Genomic DNA, 22,144 nt, shown 5'->3' with positions numbered 1-22,144 from the left:
GAGAGAATTAGTTTTTATTTTTTTAGTACATAAATATAAGATAATGGGTTTGGGCAGATTGGATTAGGTTAAAACGGGTTTGGGTTGAACCCAACCCATTTAATTTTATATAACTGGGTCATTAATGGGTTGGCCGGTTAGATGGGTTGGATTGAATCTCAAACCAAACCAAACCCAACCCAATCCGCCCAATTGCCATCGCTAACAGAGCCTCTATCACTAAATTGCCATCATGCATGTTTCAATTCATGGTGCTCAAGGAACCGCTTTCAAATAATGACTTGATTAATCCATGCACCTTGCATCTAATAGCATCCAAGAGTGTAGGCTTACAAGCAAATCCTTTGCTTACCTTATAAAACATGTCAATTAATTAAATCTTATTTTAGTTTTCAAACTTAATATAGTTTTCCCGGGTCTCCTCCCAAAGAACTTAATATACCATAGAAAACTTAATATGGTTATCAAACATGCCTCAAACTCAATAGGTAGAAGTCTGTATCCACACATCTCATGCATGGAGGATATCCTAATGGGTTAGGTCTGATCCAATTCGGGGTAGATCTGAACCCCACTGATAGATAAATATGCAGAATCAGTTATGAACCAGATCCAATAGATTGGGTATGTAATTAGGACTCTCAAGTCTAACATCTTATTTGCTAAATTAGCATCTTGGAGATCATAGTATGGCAATATTACAAATATATCAAGAAAAAAATAGGTATTAGACAAGACCCTATATCCACTTATATGTGTATAGTACTTGAAAGAAATCCATGTGGCAATACAAAAGAAGTCCTTGAGTTTGCTGGGTAAAAGCCTAGCTCAAGGAATTAGTCCTCATCATTCTTTTACAAGACATATAATAATGATGTAAAATTTGTTCATCATCATCAGTGCATACTACTACTTTGCCAATTTCTTCTATTAAAAATCATATTCACCGTTAATGTATTATTAGTGCTTAAACCATTTCAGATCAAAGTAAGTTATATCATCATACTTTGAAGCTTAATGGGGAATGGAGAATGAAAATGCAAATAGAAGAATGAGATAACAAACTAAAGGGAGTAAACCATAGGTTGTCAACCTGATATAAAATGGAGCCTAGCTCTTCTACTTTGCATATTTTTATTCATTATTGCTCATAAAAGACAATTCAAACAATCCATGTCTTTCTTGTAATTAGACCTTGATTTCGTTGAAGTATTGAAAACAGATAAGATCTAACGGAGATAAGCTTTTTTGTATATATTAGAGCAGGACCATGGAATCAAAACAGAGGCTTAAAATTAAAACATGCATGGGTTTCATGCATATCTTAACTACACATAATATTATCAAATCAGGGAATAGTTTTGTCTTTTCAAAAACACCACAATCTTCCATTTATAATAAATTTTTGAAATAAGATTTAATACATCCGTTGGTACTGGGTTAGAAATCTGAAATAAGATTTAAGTTTGAATTTCTTGATCTATAATACATCCTTATACCATACACAAGAGACAAGAAAAATGTAGGATCCAAAGATTTCTTTTACCAAAAGCTTTGTGGATAGCACTTTAATTCAAAGTAAGAGATTACAACGAAAAGCAAAATCCCATGAACCAAGTGGGAAAAAAAATGAATCGATATATCCTCTAAATTAAAGGAGACTACAAAAAAATGATTCACTACAAGAAAATCTGTCAAAGGCGGTGGTTTGGAGCTGGCTAAGACCGCCACTAGAGTGATATCTGAGGAGGCGGTCTTCCAAAGACCGCTGCCTACCTCGGCTTTAGAAGCTTAGGCGGCAGCCCATAAGAATATGCTCGGCAGATTTTATAAAGACAAAATTTAAACCGCACTACACCAAAATCAGTATATAGCGGTAGCAAAATCCGCTGCTGTAGATTAAGAAAACCGCCACTATAGAGGTTTAGCGGCAGATACATTTCCGCCGCTGTAGGTTATAGCGGCATATATGAAAACTGCCGCTATACTTGATCAATAGCGGTGGATACATCTGCCACTAAAGAAACCCTAACTGCGGATAAATCCATTGATAAAAACTGAACATCCGCCGCCAAAATTTAATGGAAGATAAGCAGATATTTAGCAACGGATATATCCGCCGCTAAAAAAGTAAGGGCACTATAGCCTATTCAATTTGTCCAACCTAAGAAATTGAGATAAATTTGCAATTTATCCAACCTGATTAATACATATAACATCACCAGAATTTCAAATAAAATTTAATAAAAACTAATATTTTAATTAAAAAAAAATGCATCTTAAATGTGAGTTCCATACATTGATGATATAGAAAAAGGTACAAAATTCTTATTACATATAGTAAAAAATCACAAAAAAAAAATTGTATCTTCAATATCTTCAACAATGCCTTCTATCATTCTTGTATTGGTTCAACCTGAAAAATAAGAAAAACAAATATAAAAGTTAGATTGCGCATGTTGAAGTATATATATATCCATCAAATTATACATCAAGTTGAAATAGGAAATACTAAGATTTTTGCCACTCTGAGCAGATCTCAGAGTTCAATGAGGCTCAGTCTCTTCGACCTCATCTCAAAAATGCCAACTTGTCAATAGAAAAATTTGGGGATGTCTCCATACAGAGGAATCTAGTTTTTGTTTTTTTCCTGGTGCATCCATGTGTTTATCTTTCATATCCTCTCTTAAAAAATGTGGGCTAACCAAGCTCATGCTTTTTATGCATGCTTGCCTAACTTAATGAAGTGCAAAACTCAATATTTTTTTAATAAATAAATGATACCAAATATGCCTACTTTAAATGTGAAATCAAAATGGAAATGGTTATGACTTATGAAAAAAACAATGGCCATGGTGGGAAAAGCTCTAGCTCTGCCCAAGTTTTGGGATAGGTTTATACGAGTAGAATATAAGTAGAACTGAAAGGGAAGGGTGTCTGGGATCTAGGCTTTTATTTCTGTTGTTTTACCATGTTCGGGCTGGTTGTGAGTTGATCCTGACCCTATCCTTATAACCTCATTCAAACCTGTCCCATTTTGGGTGAGGCGGATTACCCGGCTCGAACACGTAGCTGTGCAAGGTGAGATGCTATTTGCTGTTGGGTTGGATTCAGATTTAATCTAATCTAGGGTTAGTTTGGATTATTTATTGGGTTGAATGCCCAGATGCTCAGCTTGATCATTCAATGGGTTGAGCTATTAGTGATCTGTACACTGGGTTAGGTTGGCTGGGCTCTTTGGTATAATATGGTATGAGTTATCAACTTAATAGTACATGTCTAGTTGGCACCTATTCTATAGGTGTGGCATTTGGTTCCCATTTACTCGAGGTCCAGCATACCCATCTCTGTTTACTAGGTTCTGGGTCCAAAATAAAGCTCTGTTTTTTAGGTTAAGTACAAAATTGTATTGAAGAGGCCTGACTAGACTCTGTTTCCTGTTGATTGGGTGCTGGAATTGTGAATAAGTTCAATTTCAGATTTAGTAACTAATGATTCTAAATCCATTTTTAATGGCACAACCAATTAAATGTTAAGTTCTGTTCCGACTTCCGAATACAGTAACTTTTATATATTTTAATTAAATAATTACTATTAGACAACAAACAATAAAAATGCTATTTAGAAAATAGAAACTCTGGCATTACTATAACCCAAAGACATTATATATTTTCTGTTTTTGAGTTTTCTATTCAAAATCCCAACTCACTGGTTTAAACTAACATGGTTATTTATTTAAAAGGTAGTAAAGGAAAGTAAAGATAAAATAATACCTATATTAATATGTCCTTTCTTGGCAGACACAGACATACACACGCCCACGCTAAGATTTTTGCTTATCTTCTAGAATCTTAATCAGGTCCTTAACTGTGCACAATTAGGTACCCAGTAATTTAGAATCTCCTCTTATGTAGTTAGTTCTGTCTCTTGAGAACATGTTGATTTTGTATCTGGCCTGCTTTTTCGGGGTGTTGGGTAGTGTTACATTACTAGTCATCAGATGCATATGTAGGAGGTACGTAGAACAGCAATATATGGGCATTTCTGAAAAAGTCACAAAGTCCACATAAGTTCATCCACTACTAATATCTAAGTGAAATGAAAAATTCCAGAATATGATTGTTAGATTGATCACTAGAAAGCACAATGGACATGCATCACACAGATAAAGGCCATTACCCAATGTTGGTCTCATTTGTCTGGGGTCTTGGGAGGGATAAGAGAAGACTGGATACGTCTTAACCTTTGACATTTTTGGCACGAAGTGACCACTCTCAGACTCGAACCTGCATTATCACACTTTCCATTCTGAGATTTTACCATTATACCAAGTAATAGCCCCTGCATGCATGACAAATCAAAGTAACAAAACATTACCTGCATGGTAAGGTTTTGGACCAGAAGGCATTGATTGAAAGGAAGACCAGTGCTAGTCTTCATGGCAATGATGCTCAAACTTGATTCTCCTACACTTTTCTTCCACATAGAAGTCATTGAGCAAAGTGAAGCTGCAGTGAAGGATAAGGTAGTTGGAAGACTCTTCCTCTACCCTGCACAAGGGGCAGAGAGGGTCTGGTATGTTAGCCCCCTTAATAATCTGTTTGGTAAGACATCTCCCTCAAGCTATTAACCATGTAAAGAACTTGATCATTGAGGGTATGATAGACCTCCAGATGGTTTTCTAGGGAAAGAGAAAACTATTGTGTCCAAACCCTGATAACAAGATTTAACAGAGTACAAGCCAGATTTAGACCATTTGCAACATCTGGTATCTTGAGCTCGGAGATTAACTGATTATATTGATTTCTGCTCTTTGATGTGCCTTCAACATATCAAAATTGAAATTAATATAAAACATACATAACAACATGCATTTGCAACAAATAGTCACTTGCGGCTATCATGTTGTAGGGTTTCCCCTTGGTACAAGGACCAAGGAAGAAGCAGGAAGATGTTCTTGCATAGACTTTTCTTTTAATTATTAACCATGTCAAAGGGGCCTATTAAAGTTATAAAAAGCTTCTAGTTAATCAATGAGGTAAAACCAGGTCTAAAGATTCTTCAAAAGAGTAGGTCAAGGAGATCAAAACAGAAATAAAAGCATTAGCTATCCTGAGAAATGCTTCAAAACACAAATCTGCTATTCCTACATCTTCTCTAGATAGAAATCTGTCCTGAAAAGGCCCCATGCATTTGCTTCTCCACTCACTATTCATTGGGCAAATTTCATATTAAAAACCCTTATCCATGCAAAACAAGCATGTCTTCGTGGGCAGTTTTCAAATTAGAAATATTTTAAAATATGGATGATGGCTAATATAACTCATGGAAGATGTCAATGCATGGTAACTGTTAAGGTCTAAGTTGACATGGACTGGGTGCTGAGCACATAAACCAATCCAAAAGGTCCCCTACCTGAGAGAAAACTTTTGCAGAGTATAAACAATGGTGCCATCATGGGCTGCAATCAGAGAAACAACTACTAAAAATCAAAACCAACTAGTATTTGACAAACAAACAAAAGAAAATCATTAACTGATATATGCTCATTATTAACATATTGATGGATTCAGCTTCTAACATGAATGTATGAAACATTACACATCGGTCTTCCAATACTGAAACTTCACCCCAAGGTCCTTCTGGTTCAGCTTATTGAATGAGATTTCAGAAGCTATCGCATTAGGAAAAAGAATCCAGAAAAAAGGTCTTACTGGTTCATCATATTGAATGAGATGTCAGAAGCTATTGCATTAGAAAAAGGGTCTAGAAAAAGGTCCTAGTTCAGCTTATTGAATGTATGATAAATTTGCATGCAAATTCTTGGAGAGTTCGCATCATCACCATAGATACTCCTTTTATTAATTATCAGCCAAGTCTTAGCAAAATTATTTGGCTTCAGCTACAGTACTCCTCTTCTGTCCACTATTTATATATAAGATTTTTTTCTTCCTTTTTTTAGTAACAAGTGGAATTCATTCATTAAGGAGATGAAACAATGCAGAATACATCAGACCTTCCCCAAAGTTCAATTTAAGTCTTCCAGCTGATGGTTGGAACCAGTCAGCTAACCTTCGTGGTCTCAAGCTATGAGAGGTAGCAACTATCTGCCAATGTCTTAATAGGTGAAGCACTAAAACACCTCTGAATTCATCAGGAACTGAAACCTAATGAGCCACCCTTATCAGGTCACACCTACACCATACATGGTATATATGTATATGACTAATGATATTTTTCTCTATTTTTTCGTTTATTTGATTTTTGAATTCAATTTTAAAGACCAAATGAAATATGGAGAAGTCAAATATAGAAAGATTGTGTGGTACCCCTAAGTGACAGTCTTCATTCTTTCAAACCCTTCATGCTACATAAACCTTCAACTGACCCAAAGGGTGCTCTATACAGCAATGAAGCCACTTAAACTGCACTACTACTAAAAGGGGAATAAACTTGTGCACTTTTAAAGTCTGTAAAAGAAAGGGAACACCTATAAATTTACAACAATATTAAGTAGTATCAGATAAGTATATTTTCCACTCCTTACTCCCTACAAGAAGGCGTACAATTAAAAGAAAGGAAAAACAAAAACAGGGGTCAAACCCTTGGGAATTATTGAGAGAGTTTATATGAAATATAGCGCCAATATGCACATGGACCCTATCTTCCTCCAAAATTATTTCTGCCTCTAAATTATATATTTTGAAATTGATAAAAACACTTGTAAGAGCATAGACATGCCAAACTATTGGTTGGCAAAAAAAAACTTTGTGAAATACTGACCTGAATTGTTAGGGTATTGCGAAGCAAGTTGCCTGATCTCTTAAAGCTCTATGCAGTAAAACCTTTATGAACACTTTGAGTACTCTATTAAGCAAAGCAAAGCACAAGGCGGTGACAGATGGTAGGACAACATGCAAGGGCTTGGGGAAAGTGCTCTGTTTGGAACCAGATTTCTTTGTCCTCCACTTGTAATCACTTGTGCTAAGCCAGCTTAACTAATGCTCGTTTCCAACAAAAAGATATTTTGGGGTCAGGCACAAGTGTGACGGATTATAAAAGGGTGGCATGTACCTAACACAACAACATAACACACCTCTTCTGATCAACATATCAACAAATTATCAACTCCTCATCTTCAGCTTTCTAGACTTATGCTCTCTGGCACACCCCTTCTTCTTGGAGGATTTCATCTTTCTACATGAGAAACCATAATTCCCCTTTTGCAACTTCTCTGTAACCCCCCCATGGAGCTCTTCATCCATATTTATACTATCCCTTGAGTTGTAGAGGTCCATGTTATCTGTTTACCAGAACCTTTAGCTCTCTTAAAGTGGTGTTATGCACTCCAACTTTTTTTTTTTTTTATTTGAATCAGTAACTTTCATTAAAAATAACAGTTAATCATTATACACTGTCAACAACTCAGAGCATGAGGGTTTGCCCCAATAAATTTCAATAATTAGAACACAACCCAAAAAAGGTTTTCCCTGAAACAGAATTGAATGACTTCTTTACCCACTTGAAAATTACTCCAACATCCCTTGCTACACTGAGTAAACAAGAAATGGTTCTTACGCCACAAACTAGGTATAAAAGACTAGAAGGGAAAAGGAAAGTTAAGAAGAGATAACTTACCTGTTGACAAGATAGATCGATGTTGAGCTGAGAATAGTAGAGGGAAAATGGAAGGCTTCTTGTACGGTTAGAAAAGTTTGACCTGCAAAGCCCATCCAAATAATCAAGAGATAGTAAAATCGACTATGTTTAGATGCTCTCTCTGAGATATAATCAAATAAACATTTTACTTTTAAATTTATTCAAGGAAATAGGGAATGCTTAATATTCCCTAAAAAAAATAATTTGGGTAATAATTTAAAAACTAAAGACAATGGAAAATGAAGAAAAAAATGATACCAAAACACACCTTCACGTGGTAAGAGTTTTAGAATGCTGAACTTAGAAAACTCAGAAGGAACAAAAATTTTGGTTAGGTCTTGCTTATTTTTTATTTTCCTATTTCTTCTTGGTTATGTCTTTCTTTTTACAAAGGATTTAATCAAACCATACCTTGACGTTGCAGGGAGGGATGAGAGTGTATACTCAAAAATGGTTCCTTTGATGGTTTGATCTACTGCATAAAAAATGGGACAAACGAAAATAGAAAAAAAAAGTGTAAGAGAGAATGAGAGAAAAAAGGAAGATGAAAGTGGGAGAGAGAGAAATCGGTGCCATAACTTGCCTGAGTTCACTTCGGTTCAGTTCTTCTCATCTGCCGAAGGGAGGAATGCTTAATATTCCCTAAAAAAAATAATTTGGGTAATAATTTAAAAACTAAAGACAATGGAAAATGAAGAAAAAAATGATACCAAAACACACCTTCACGTGGTAAGAGTTTTAGAATGCTGAACTTAGAAAACTCAGAAGGAACAAAAATTTTGGTTAGGTCTTGCTTATTTTTTATTTTCCTATTTCTTCTTGGTTATGTCTTTCTTTTTACAAAGGATTTAATCAAACCATACCTTGACGTTGCAGGGAGGGATGAGAGTGTATACTCAAAAATGGTTCCTTTGATGGTTTGATCTACTGCATAAAAAATGGGACAAACGAAAATAGAAAAAAAAAGTGTAAGAGAGAATGAGAGAAAAAAGGAAGATGAAAGTGGGAGAGAGAGAAATCGGTGCCATAACTTGCCTGAGTTCACTTCGGTTCAGTTCTTCTCATCTGCCGAAGGGAGGAATGGCAATGAGGGAGTTCACTTCGATGGTCTAATCGGCAAAGAGAAGAGTTTCGTCTGGTCTGCTGCAGTAAAATAGGGAACGAACGAAAAGAAAAAATTATGAGAGAGATCATGAGAGGATAAGAAGATGAAAGGGGGAGAGAGAAATCAGTGACTTACCTCGCCGGAGTTTCAGTTGGTTCTTCTCATATGCCGAAGGAAGGAGAGGCGACAGATGACGAGCAAAAGCTTGTAAACCTGGAATCTGCAAAGAGAAGAGAGGGGGTTTTCGCTGGTGAGGTTTTGGGGGAAGACGAGGGAAGGTGGGCGCTTTAGTAGTGATACAAAGGTTTAGAGTAGGAAAAGACTTAAACTATACAAAATTGTAAATTAAGGGAGAACCCAAATTGGTGGTGGGCTGGATGCAGGATGAGAAAAGCACTCATTGACAATATAGAAACATTATGAGGGAGATAATGAGCTCAAAAGAAACAAAATTGTATATGCAACTTGGGTTTATAGATCAGCTAACAGATTGATAGATGCTTTGGCAAGGAGTGGACAGAGATCTTCAACCCCAATATATACAGGAGTTATCTGAAAAGACAAGCATGCAAGATCTTCAACCTGCAATATGAGATTACCAAAATAGGAAGAATGAGTAGAAAATTTTGAATGAGAAATACAATTATCTGAAAAGACAAGCATACAAGATCTTCAACCTGCAATATGAGATTACCAAAATAGGAAGAATGAGTAGAAAATTTTGAATGAGAAATACAATTATCTGAAAAGACAAGCATGCAAGATCTTCAACCTGCAATATGAGATTACCAAAATAGGAAGAACGAGTAGAAAATTTTGAATGAGAAATACAAACCTTAGTAGTCTGGGTAGCAGAGAACAAAGCTATTTGCCTCTCCTAGCATACCACAAGACACCTCAATTAACTCATGATGGAGAGAACAAAGTTATTCTAACTCTGTTTTGTTTTGTTTTTTTTTTCTTTTTTGATGTCTTATTATGACATTAGTGTGGTATTGGAAATGGTGAAGATGCAAGCCATTTAGACAATCCTTTCTACTTTGGAGCCCTTGATCCGTAAAGTTGTAAGTGCATCAATCCTTTCTACTTTGTTAAATAATTTGTTTTTAGTATATTAAAATAGTTGCTACGTTTTTGCTTTAAGGTACTGAATGAAGATTCGAAGTTTGACATTCCATTTCTCTGTGATTTTGATGTTGCCAGAACCTTACAACTAATTCCGCATTATCTTTTCCCAAGTTTTGGCCTTGGCTACTTTGTTGCTATAGATGTTGGTTCTAGAATATCATTCGGAGATCTAATTTGGGACTAATTTGTATCATTAAATTTTTATGCAACTATCATATAATTGGGACTCATTTATCTACTTTACAGTTTTCAATAATATTTGCCTTGGTTCAAATTCAGTAGCTTTCTTTTTTTTTTTTTTTGGGTTATCATGCATTTGACATTGTTTTTTTGTCCATTTTTTGGTTGCACCTAAAGAAATATTTATGAGTTAAAATATTGTTTTATGAGGGATGTCATTTGCTTTCTTTTTGCAATACCTCTTAGTTTTCTGTATAGCTTCTCACTGTATAGTTGCTGATTTATGTCTAGGGGTAATTGCCCTTTTTTTGGCTAATGAAATTATACTTTATTAGGATATACTCTTCCATGCCTTAATTATTTGTGTGAAGCCATTGGTAAATACTACAAGATGGTTTGTTGATCCATGACTGAGCTTCACATCTCAAAAGTTAATGATTCTGTGTATCAGTGGTGTGAAGTATGTGCTCCATTTGGCAATGATCTCCAATGGGGTGTAAGAAGAGTCTTAAAGAACTGAGTGGCAATCTATTTTGAATATGTGAGTTTGAGATTCCGATACCATTTCAATAGGATAAAATAAATGATGGAAGGTTTCAGGATTTTCTGAGCAGAGAGAACAAGTTAAATCTATGTAGCCAGCGATAACATTTGTCTTTTGTTGATAAACCTTTCTATAATATTTTCTATATGAAAATTTGAAACGGTATGGATGAGTTCATTTCACCATTTGGGTGCTACTGTCTAGTGATACAGAGAATATGAAGATATTAATTTGGGGTGGATTTGCAGACTGGAAAGATAGCTAGTGGATCTAAAATTGGCTTCTAAAAAAGCAGATTTCCAGATTTGATGAGACTTGCAACAGAGAGAGAACGAGGTTTGAAAGTGAATGACAGAGAGAAGCTAGGGAATTTCCAATATTTCGATCCTTATTTGAAGGAGTGTTATGAAGAAATCGATCATTCGCTATCGTCAGCGGAATCTGATGAAGTACATGTTCTTGCGATTGACGATAGTTTTGTTGATCGGAAAGTAATTGAGCATCTGCTCAAGATCTCTTCTTGCAAAGGTCATTTTCAGATTATTCTTCGTTGCATTCGGTTCTCATCTTGTTCTTTTTGTTTTTGTAGTGTTCTGTTTTGAACTTTTTTTTTGTTATCTAAATAAATATTGTTGAAATCTTAGTTACTGTTGTGGATAGTGGAAGGAGTGCTCTAAAATTTCTGGGTTTGGATGGGGAAGAAAACTCTGCAATCGGCATGGGTGTAAGAGAATTTAGTAAGTTGTAGGCAATATAAATGATTCGTTGGAATTATTTTTTTAGTGATTTATTCTTTTCATCTGATATTAATTGCGGGGATTGAAGTTGAATGTGATAATCACTTATATGCCTGGGAAGACTGGATATGAGTTGCTCAAGAAAATCAAGGTTAATTAGATTCAATTCAATATATATTCTTATAGCATTTCAACGGATTAATTCGAAAAATACTGAATTCAGTCATTACTTATTTCCTTAATCTTTCTATGCAGGAATCTTCGACCTTCAAAGAGATACCTGTGGTGATTATGTCATCCGAAAGTATCTTGTCTCAGATTGACAGGTATATTAATTAAATATATCATAACACTTTTTCCAGTAATCAAAATTGAAGTATATGAATAGAAACATGCTTGAAACACTGTCAAGTCCATTTATAAAACAGAAAGTGTTCAAGATGCATCTGAGTGGGTATGGTCACTGGATTATTTGCTGGGACAATCACTAATTTCTGTTTAAAACAATCCGAGAGAAGAATTCATTTAGTTTATTAGTTTTGACAGTTAGAAGGGGACATTGGGAGATGTTAGCAACTGGTTTATGTTCTGTTTTGTCTAAAATGAGCAGGTGCTTGGGCAAGGGCAGAGGAATTTATGATCTGTAGCAGATCTGAATTGTTGATTAGTAGATCAGTCCCCATGTTAAATTAATTCTTTGGAAAAAAAATGAAAATAAACAATCTGCAAGTGTTATAGAATGGTAGTTGGAAGTGCAAATCATGGTGCATTTACAAAGTATTATGGTATGATGGATACAAGGCTATCTTAATTAAATACATTTATTCATATGCTTCTTATCTTCCATATTGTAGTCTCAGCAGCAAATATGGATTCTTCAAATTCCTGTACCAATATCCGAATTATGAGCTGACCTAACTTATGGTGAATCTGTTTTATTAGGTTTTGGTAGTTGAGGAGTCTAAAATTGCAGAGATGGATGCAAGCTTCAACAAGAGAAGCTGAAATACTTAGAGTTTCTATAGAGACGCTGAAAGGCTTAGAATTTCTGTAGAGATGTTGAAAGACTTAGAGCTTCTGTAGAGACAGTGAAAGGGAGAGCTTGTTCAATTTAAAAATGAACATGCATTCAGAGATGCACTACATTTTTTGAGAATTTGATTTTTTTTTTGTATTTGAACAAATTTTAGATATTATAATATTTAATCTCCTAATTAATAGATATTGTTTCAAATTGCATTTTTATATATAAGTTTAAGTTTTGATGGATGGGATTTGCATTAAGCAGGACTCATAAAGCAATACAAAATACAATACAAAAGGTATAAACAAAAATATGGTAAACGACTATTAAAAAAAAATTCTAAGTCGGCAGTCTTATTGACTGCCAGCATAGCCATAAATAAGAACCTAAGGAGGCGGTTAGAAACATCTAAGCCAGCGCTTTGAACCGCCACCTAAAAATGGGAGGATTTTTGAGAAAAAAGCTAAAGTGGCAGTCTTTTAGGACCTACGCCAGCAGTCAAAACCGCTGCCTTATTAACGGTAACACGGCGGCTTCAATAGACCGCCACTTTAGAGCAACATCAAAGGCGACAGTCATTTTAACCTAAGCCGACGGTCCAAATATAAGTCGACAGCTTTTTAGGGGGGCAGATGCATGACTGCCGCCTTAGACATAAGCTGGCGGTCTTAAGGCCTAAGCCAGTGGTCATAGGATCGCCAGCTTTGACCTTTTTTCTTGTAGTGATTCCAGGTAGAAACTAGAAACCATTCAATAAGAAACAACTATTTGAGAGAGTTCAGAACTCTGATGTATACACGATTTGAGAACTCTGAGAAACAACAACAATGAAAATAGTTGAGTTGAGAGAGTTGAGAGAACTACGAAACTAGCATAGAGTTGAGAGACAATTTTGCTTCAATGGCGGAGAGGACAAACTTGCTTCAATGGCAGAAATAGAGAGTTGAGAGAACTACAAAAAAAATTTGATGGCAAGTGGCTTGAAACCCTAACCTTCTCTTGACCCGCTCCTTGTTCGACAGTTCGACTCTTACATTAGCTTCTCTCTCATCCCTCTCCTGTTAACCCACTTGATGATGGACACACAGACACTGTCAGTGACGCAACGTCCCACTCAGCAAGACAGCTCGTCGGTTCGACATGTAGCAGTCAATATCAGGTACGAAGACGAGCTAGAGCAAGCTCGGCCCACAACGTCTAACACAACAGAACAACTCGTTGGAGTAACACGTGGCAATCAGCATCAGATACACGGCCGAGTTGGGATGAGCTTGTTCCTTTGTCAGCCCCTAGCTCACCCGAAACAACCCCATGAACAACACCGTTGCAAGCGCTATAACCATAGAATAGAGAACGGTCCACCGAATTCACCACCCCCAGACCAGCAAGCAACTTGTAACTGCCACATGGATTTAGCAGATAACTGACCAGTACACCCTAGGATTTAGGAAACAACTTCGTACAAGGCTCAGGGACATTACCAGACAGTACCTGAACCTCAGGTAGCTATAAAAGGACTTTAGGACCACTCCAAAAGGTATGCACACATAAACTTTCACTCCCTTTGTTTCCAATGCATGGTGGGATGTGACTATGAGGTTGTTGTGAGGCGCCCTGTGTGAGGAACAGATCCCAATTCTATTAGAATACCACATATTAATGATTTAAGGGGAAATCTATGATACGGAAAATATATGATATGGAAAGCGTTTTGACCAATCAAAACCCACCCATGAATTTTGATAAATAACACTTGACTCACTATCACATATATGATTCCAGTTTATTGGTAGTTGTTTTTGGGATATCATATCTTTTTTATATCATAGTCGAACCCTTTATTTAATGATTTATGAATTCAAATTGCAGGTCTTTGGCGAATGGTCCACTGACCGACAAGTTGTCAGAAACTAGTGACAGAAGCTGGAAAGAAGAGATCATCCATCTCAAATATCTTTTGATTCTAGTTGTGGTTCACATGACAAAGAGTTTATTAAATGACTTTGTATCTCCTGCCCACAAGAACTCTGCTCATGCCTACCCACAATACACTACTCCCTGTGAATTGGGAACGCCTCCCCTGCATAATACTATGCAGAGGATGAGATGTTCTCCATGTGTGGCTGCGATAAAAGTGGGTAGAGTTCTTGTGGGCAAGAGATCTAGACTTCTATTAAATACCTATATTTTTATACTGTAGATTACATTATTTGATTCACACAAGAAAAAAATTCAAATGGGTCATCAGTTTTCTACTGGTTGTTGTGTATGATTGGCTCCACATGATCTCACACTACACATTTCATACATGGCAGGTCTCACTTTTATGGTGGGTCTCGATCTCATGGTGAGATGTGCAATGTTAGATCAAATTAATAGGATGCTGGAACATGTTTTATTGGCAAAAGATCTCAACTTTGCACTAACCTTCTTCTAGGCGATCACCGTAGTTAGGTTCCCATGATATCCATCCCTATTCAAAACATGCACTGCGTCCCTCCAATAAAAAAATGAAAATACTGATAACTGAGGTGGTGATTACATCAATAAGTATCCCAAGACCTAATTTTTCACCAACCTAAATAGCTATAATCCCATTGGAAGAGATCGACAGTGTTCACAAGACCGTGACCATTTTCACAGACTTTTACGGCTATGCATTGGAAATATCTCCTTACTTGTATTTTTTTTTCATGGGGAAGTATTTCTAATGCAAGTGCAAGAAACTGTGCAAACAATACTATGAGTATGGTATTGTGAGGATAAGACACTATAAGAAATATGACCTTTAGCTACGGTTTAGCTACAGACAGAAAACCATAGCCTATGTTCGCGTGGCTATAGCTTACGGTTACAGTTCAACTAATCTGTGGCTATAACCCATCTATAACTACGGCTATGTGCCCAAATCTATAACCACGGATTTTTATAAAATTGTAGCTATAATTCTTCTATTTATAACTATGATTTGTTATAAAACCATAGCTAAATGTACTAACCTATAACCACGATTTTTTTGCTAAAACTGAAGTTAAATACTCTAACCTATTGCTATGGTTTTTGACAAACCATGGCTAAAAGATGCAATATATGCCCAATTTCCTGAAAAACCCTAGCTAATTGTTTCAATCTATAGAAAAACTGTGAAGATATTCCAAATAAAATAGTAAAATAATGACAATTAGGACTGCCACCTTAAAGCAACACCTATTTTGTTCATACATATAAAATACTTATATTATTGTAATAATTCAATACATGCCACATATAATTTGAATACATCCCATTGTTCTACCAAAAAAAAAAAATACATCCATTGTTTAAAATGTATTACAAATGTCAAATTTCTCTCAATACATAAAGTCTATATGAATTTCAAAAAAAAAAAGAAAAATTTTAAATATAGAAGAATTATCCATTGTATTCAACTATGCTTTAAGAGTCACTCGTTGCATCTTTAACCTACAAAGAAAAAAAAATAGAACAATAATTACTTTGATGATCTAATTAAATATGCAATATATTATGAAAAAATGTAAAGAAAGATAGGTAATAAAATCTCTGATCTCTGATAAACCCACCTATACTGTATTCCCTTGGATTCTCCAAACTGTATCCATCAAAGTTTAACTTAATTAAATTCACCAAAAACCGGTGGAGAGTCGGGGACCACCCCAAAAATATTAAATCTCTTTGTACAAGTCATCAAATTCATATAATCATTTTATTCTTTTATAAATGGAAGAATGTATCAAAGGTGAAGTGAAGGGAGATAAAAGGTATCACGAAAGGACAAAAATAAGCAAGGGTAAAAGAAAATGAAAAACATAGACAGGGATTCATACAATGTTGGATTCCAACACCTGTTTGATAGATGCTTCATCCAAGTAGAGGGAACATGTGAAACAACTTAAAAAAGTATGTAATTTACTCACCATTAGAACTACCTTTCTCCAATATGTTCAGAGAACATCCTTACAGTCACTTTTTGGCTAACATTGATTCCTTGAATGCATCTCTACTTAAATTGATCCAGCAGCATGCAACAAAGGAAAACACCAAGCCTTTCTGCAGTTTCCCCGATTTAACCAAACTATTCATCTGGGTTGCAAGTATTCCTTGTTGCAGATGCGTCGCATCCGAGAGCAGTATCCGGTACCGCTCGCTGTTGCTTCGCTGTTGGGTGTTCACTAACAAAATATTGGCAACTTGAAGAATGGGTTTCAAGTCAGCTCCTTGCGCCTCCCCATTAGAAAGCATGGCTATGGCACCATCCGTCAGAAGAACATAAAGATATAGTAGAGTTCAGGAAGTGATGGAGCGCGATCCGGCCGGTCTTAGCTATTAACGATTCTCCCTCTGACTGGAGCAACGGGGAGCCTGAAATGGAGAAGATGAGGGAACTCTGGGGGGAACCCGGTGGGATAGCTCCGAAGCTCAAGTTAGTATTCTCTCAAAAGCAAAGTAAAGACCAGATGGCGCAAAGTTCACATACCTTGTTGTTGGGGGTAGGGGACCTTTTATAACCACTTCGCGCACTCACTCCGAGGCCTCTATCAGGTCGGGTATGATTATCTCTATTTCTGCCAGTTCGGGTGTCATACTTTCTACTGGGACAGAACCGCCACTGCTCCTTGTCGGAACCGTTTCTATAACTGGAGATGGTAGTGTCAGGTGGCGGTGGCAGGTGGCCGTTTGAAGTGCGGCCGTCAAGCGTAAGATCCCAAGTCAGTCAGGTGCGCCGCCCCTGGGTACGAACTTCCTTGGTGTCAGGCATAGTACGGTTTGGTGTCCTGGAGACGAAGTTCTGGAGTGGTGAGCGAGGTGAAGTCTTGAGTTCGGAGGTATGTCCTATATTGCCATGGTATAGGCCAGCTCGGTGGGGTGAGCCCCGAACTGCTATAAGGCAGGCCAGTTCGGGTTTGACTTGGGGCCCAAGGGAGAGTTCGGGTTCCCAGTAGTGAGTTTGGGCTGCTGGTAGGGAGTTCGGACCGCTGGTTCCTCTAGTGCTCGTGCCTTAGGCGTGCTGTTGTGCTGAGCTGCTGCCTTTGCCACGTGTTGCGTAATTACGAGGTCGGGCCAAATCTTCCTTCATCAATTGCCATCCACTCCTCGTGCCAAGGTTCCTGCCCTGGCGCGGGGAGTTTCGCGAGGTGGTTGGTGGATTTGTTCCGGACTTCAGATCTTCATAACGCGAGGTGCTTTGTCAGGGTTCTTCGGTTTTCTGGAGTGTCCCAAAAGGCGGGAGACGTGCCTTCCTGCTTACAAATGCTGACAGACGTGGCGGCGCACACTTATTTCAAATTTCAAAAAAAAGGCATGCCGTTGGGAGACGTGATAGCGAGTCTTTTGATTTTGAAAAAAAGTGTGCCACTACCGTTTGGAAGGCGAGGAGACGTGCACTGGCAGTTGTCAATTACGGAAAGATGTGCGTGGTGCATCGTCAGTTTCAAAAAGACGTGCGCCGGCGCATCATCAATTTCAGAAAGACGTGCGCCGACGTTTCATCAATTTCAAAAAGATGTGCGCCAATCACGTCTCGTTCTCAGGGGACGTGTGGTCAGTGCGAATGCGGGCATCGGATTGGCTCTAATCTGTATTATTGGTTCTCAATTATTGTGGCTATAAATAGTAGGGGACCCCAGTCGATTTGTCACTTCTGCGATTTTCTTCTTGAGCTCGTGTCTAGGCCTTTCAGTTCGCGTCTAGGCTTGTTATTTCGCCTTGAAGGTTTTTGCTGGTTCCAGTTTTCGGAGCCTTCAAAACAATTTTCGGGTGAGTACTTTCCTGAATCCACCTTTTCTCCTCGATGTCTAGCTTGGATAACTCAGACGATTCTTCAAGTAGGTCTAATGTAGGTTCTACGAACCAAGTCTCATCCCTCGATGACCTTAGTGATCCTGGGGTGGAACTTGAGGACGACTTCGAACCCGTAGGCCGAGCCGCTTCGGGTAATTTAGCATCTACCTCTCGTCGAGGTCAGATGCTAGATAGGTTTGGTCCTTCGACCATGACGCCCGAGGGGCTCCAATCTCTTATTAACTCTTACAATTTGCTTGGGAGGTACGCCTATTTCATTCCTTCGGGTAGCTTTCCTTGGGAACACGGTCCGGATGAGATCGTGATATTTCGGGAGCAACTCGCTGTGGGGCTGCGATTGCCTTTCCACCCCCTTCTCATCGAGGTCATAAACCACTTCGGCATTACCTTTGGCCAACTTCATCCGAACTCTATTCGGAACTTGGTGGGGACATCCTCCCTTTTTTGTGAATAGGGCTTCCCTTTAGACTTGGAGATATTCTCCTCTATTTTAATGCTCAAGAAACAAGCGGGTTCTCTTCCCGGGGGTAGGCGGGCGTATTACTTGTCTTCTCACCAGTGTTTTAAGCTTTTGCATGAACTTCCCAACAAGGTCCCGGCGTGGAAGCGGGACTACTTCGGGGTGCGAAGTGCACAAGGGTAGCCTTTTCAGACCGAGTGGGGGGAAGCCGCCCCTGATTCTGGTGTCACTCTCGATAAAGAGACGGTGAAGGGCCTCCGACAATGGGCATGATAGGGGTTAAAATGCCATCAGTACCTAATGGAGGCCAAGCTTATTGCAGATGGCCTGTGTTCAGGTAGGTTCCTTGCTCAGAGGTTTCTTGTTCGCTTTGTTCTTTCATTTTTTCTGATGCTGAACTCTTTTTTACAAGTGTGATGGACTCAGAGAGGACTTGTGGGGGGCGCTTGTTCCAAGGCATGAAGAGGAGGAAGCGGGTCGCCAAGCCCCAGGATGAGGAGCCTCAAATTCCAGACCACATGTCGGAGGATCTGCCCAGGAAGCCCGAGGTGGCTCCTTTAATGCAGGAAGCGACAGAGGCCCCTTACGCCGAGACCACTCACACGGGTGCTCCCGCCTACTCTAGTGCTCCTGCTTACTCTGAATCCGCTCATACGCGAGCTGGACCCTCGGGCTCGGGAGCTCAAGGGGAGTTCAGGAGCGTGTTGTCTCTGAACTACACTCTTCGGAAGAGTAGTGAGGCCACTTTCCCTGAGGAGATCGCGGCGTGGACCGATCTTCCCTTGAACCAGGTTGCTTATCGTGCCGTAACTCATGCTATGGTGGTGAGTCAAATTTCGTCTGCTCTCTTTGTTTTCTATCCTTCTTGCTGTCGTTAATCACTTGTTCCTTTTGGTAGGTGAACTCTTCTATTCATGCCGTAGCGGCCCAGGTGGAGAGGAGCTCGAGGCAGGCGCGAGCTGCTGAAGAGGCTTTTTGTGACGCCGAGGCGAATACCTGAGCTGTTGAGGTGGTCGCTCATGCTGCCGAAGAGGCTGCTCGCGTTGCTATGGCTAGGAAGGTGATGTCTCAGCGGGATGCTGAGGCCATGGGGGTAGTCGTGAAGCATATGGCGGACCTGAGGCTGGACTTGCAGCATCAGGTTGAATATCTTCAGGAGGACATCAGGGAGAAAACGCAAATCTTTTCCCAAGGTATCGAAGATGCCAAGAAGAAGGCCGTTGAGGACTACATCACCTCGCCACGTTTTGATGACCTAATGGTGGATTCTTACAGAAAGGGATTCAAACCGAGCCGGTGGATGATCATGAACACATACCCCAACCTCGATATTAGTGCCATATCCACTTTGCGTATAACTCAAGAGATGGCCAATGCTACTGATGGCGAGCCGGATTCTGAGGGTGAGGCAGGGCCTTCGGGTGTCGTTGAAGTGCCTTCTGATGGGGAAGAAGTAGCTCCGGGCTTGTGAATTTTTTTAATGTACTCTTCATTTTCTTGCAATGGAATAGATAATCTTTTCAGTTAAGTGTTGTTCTTTTTTCCAAACTGATATTTTGTCGAACTGATAATATGCCCGATCTGTTTCTTGCCCGGGTTATTGCACTCGCGCGACCTGTTTCGGTGTTTAATACTTTGTCTCTGTTTGGCTTGTCTTTTGACTGATATTTTGCTGAACTGATAATATGCCCAACTATTCTTTGCTTGCCTATGCCGAGGTTCCTCTTGTTAGCTCGGCATCCTCGCCCTTAGGCTCTTGTAGCGATTTCGTCCACTTCGCTTGGCGATCTATAGGTAGTATCGCCTTAAGTTAACGATGTTCCACGCTTAGGGTACTTGTTTGCCTTCTAAGGTTTCGAGCTCGTATGCACCCCCGAGCGCTCTCTTTACTCTATAGGGCCCTTTCCAATTTGGTCCAAGTTTGCCCACGCCGGGTTCGGGCATCACAATCTTACGGAGAACCAGGTCGCCGACTCGGAAGCTTCTTTTCTTTACTTTGGCGTTGTAGTACCAAGCTACCTACTGCTGATAGGCCGCTGTCCAGATGTGTGCGAGGTCTCCTACCTCGTCCAGTAGGTCGAGGTTGGTACGTAACTCATCTCCGTTTGTCTGATCGTCATATGTTTCTAGTCGCAGTGTAGGTACTTCGATTTCTACTGGGATTACTGCTTTAGTGCCGTAGGTGAGGTTGAAGGGGGTCTCTCTTGTGGCGGTTTTTTCTGTAGTTCGGTGAGCCCATAAAACACTTGGTAGCTCTTCCGCCCACAACCCTTTAGCTCGGTCTAGACGTGCTTTCAGTCCACGCAGGATGGCTCTGTTCATTACTTATGTCTGATCGTTTGCCTGTGGGTGCATGACCGATGTGAAGTTCTGTCGAATTCCCATACTCTGGAACCATTCTTGGAACTTGATATCCTTGAACTGCTTGCCGTTGTCGGAGATTAGTATCCGAGGTAACCCGAAGTGACAAACTATGTTCTTCCAAAAGAAGTTTTATATGTTTTGGGCTGTAACTGTTGCCAGAGGTTCGACTTCTATCCACTTTGTGAAGTAATCTACTGCCACCACTAGGAACTTTCTCCCACCAATTACTGGCGGAAATGGCCCCAGGAGGTCGATGCCCCATTGTGCAAAGGGCCATGGGCTAGCGAGGTATTTGAGGTCGGAAGCAGGCTGATGGTGTATATTGGCGTGCTTCTAACACCTATCGCATTTTCTAACGAGTTCGATGGCTTCTGCCTTCATCGTTGGCCAGTAGTATCTTTGTCGAAGTGCTTTTTGGGTGAGTGGTCTGCCCCCAGGTCGCAGGCAACACAAGTAGGGGAGCGTATAGGACCGTCGGTACAACCATTCGTCTATTATAACGTATTTGGATGCCTGGCGCTGCACCCTCTTGGCTGCATTGCAGTCCACAGGGAGGGTTTCATCTAGCAAAAAGCTCGCGAGTGGGTCAATCTAGTTCGGCTTTGCTTCAAGGATGTGAGCGGCCTCCTCTGCCCCACCGAGAATGCTAGGGCGAGGTAAGTCCTCTATGTACACGGTTCTCATGGTGTTATGACTTGTGCTGGCTAACCGGGACAGAGCGTCGACCTCAGTGTTCTCTGACCTCGGGATGGACTCAGAGAGGTCGCCATGCGAACTCGTACCGAGCTGCCCCAAGATGAGGAGCCTCAAGTTCCAGACCACATGTCAGAGAATCTGCCCAGGGAGCCCAAGGTGGCTCCTTCAATGCAGGAAGTGGTAGGGGCCCCTTACGCTGAGACCACTCACACGAGTGCTCCCGCCTACTCTAGTGCTCCCGCTTACTCTAAATCCGCTATACGCGAGCTAGACCCTCGGGCTCGGGAGCTCAAGGGGAGTTCAGGATCGTGTTGTCTTCGATCTATGCTCTCCGGAAGAGTAGGGAGGCCACTTTCCCCAAGGATATCGCGGCATGGACCGATCTTCCCTTGAACCAGGTTGCCTATCGTGCCGTAACTCATGCTAT

The 22,144-nt window shown here is 39.6% G+C and overlaps 1 protein-coding gene and 1 long non-coding RNA gene across 22 annotated transcripts; one reads left to right on the top strand and one right to left on the bottom strand.

The window, feature by feature from the left end:
• Positions 1-2,227: 2,227 nt before the first annotated feature.
• LOC148852182 (uncharacterized) lies at positions 2,228-10,000 on the bottom strand. Of its 21 annotated transcripts, none has more exons than XR_016099832.1 (13): positions 9,600-10,000; positions 9,252-9,346; positions 8,900-8,984; positions 8,695-8,802; positions 8,523-8,586; positions 8,243-8,301; positions 8,071-8,134; positions 7,639-7,720; positions 5,416-5,461; positions 4,378-4,822; positions 4,180-4,286; positions 3,774-4,044; positions 2,228-2,416 (listed from the first exon to the last, which is right to left on the bottom strand). It is a non-coding gene; the product is annotated as an uncharacterized LOC148852182 (long non-coding RNA). The 21 variants fall into 21 exon arrangements; XR_016099842.1 differs by having other exon boundaries at positions 7,639-7,849; positions 8,695-8,799; XR_016099849.1 differs by having other exon boundaries at positions 4,378-4,713; positions 7,639-7,849; positions 8,695-8,799.
• Positions 10,001-10,924: 924 nt separating this feature from the next.
• On the top strand, positions 10,925-12,000 carry LOC148852181 (two-component response regulator ARR5-like). Its single transcript, XM_088945746.1, has 5 exons — positions 10,925-11,144; positions 11,261-11,340; positions 11,442-11,504; positions 11,609-11,679; positions 11,964-12,000. The coding sequence occupies exons 1-5, from the start codon at positions 10,925-10,927 to the stop codon at positions 11,998-12,000; spliced, it is 471 nt and encodes a 156-aa protein (XP_088801872.1).
• Positions 12,001-22,144: the final 10,144 nt, after the last annotated feature.

Source organism: Nelumbo lutea, chromosome 5, assembly GCF_056320005.1.
Source record: "Nelumbo lutea isolate HS-2025 chromosome 5, American lotus-T2T, whole genome shotgun sequence".
In the NCBI taxonomy this organism is placed as follows: domain Eukaryota; kingdom Viridiplantae; phylum Streptophyta; class Magnoliopsida; order Proteales; family Nelumbonaceae; genus Nelumbo; species Nelumbo lutea.
This window is presented reverse-complemented; position numbering and strand designations above follow the sequence as displayed.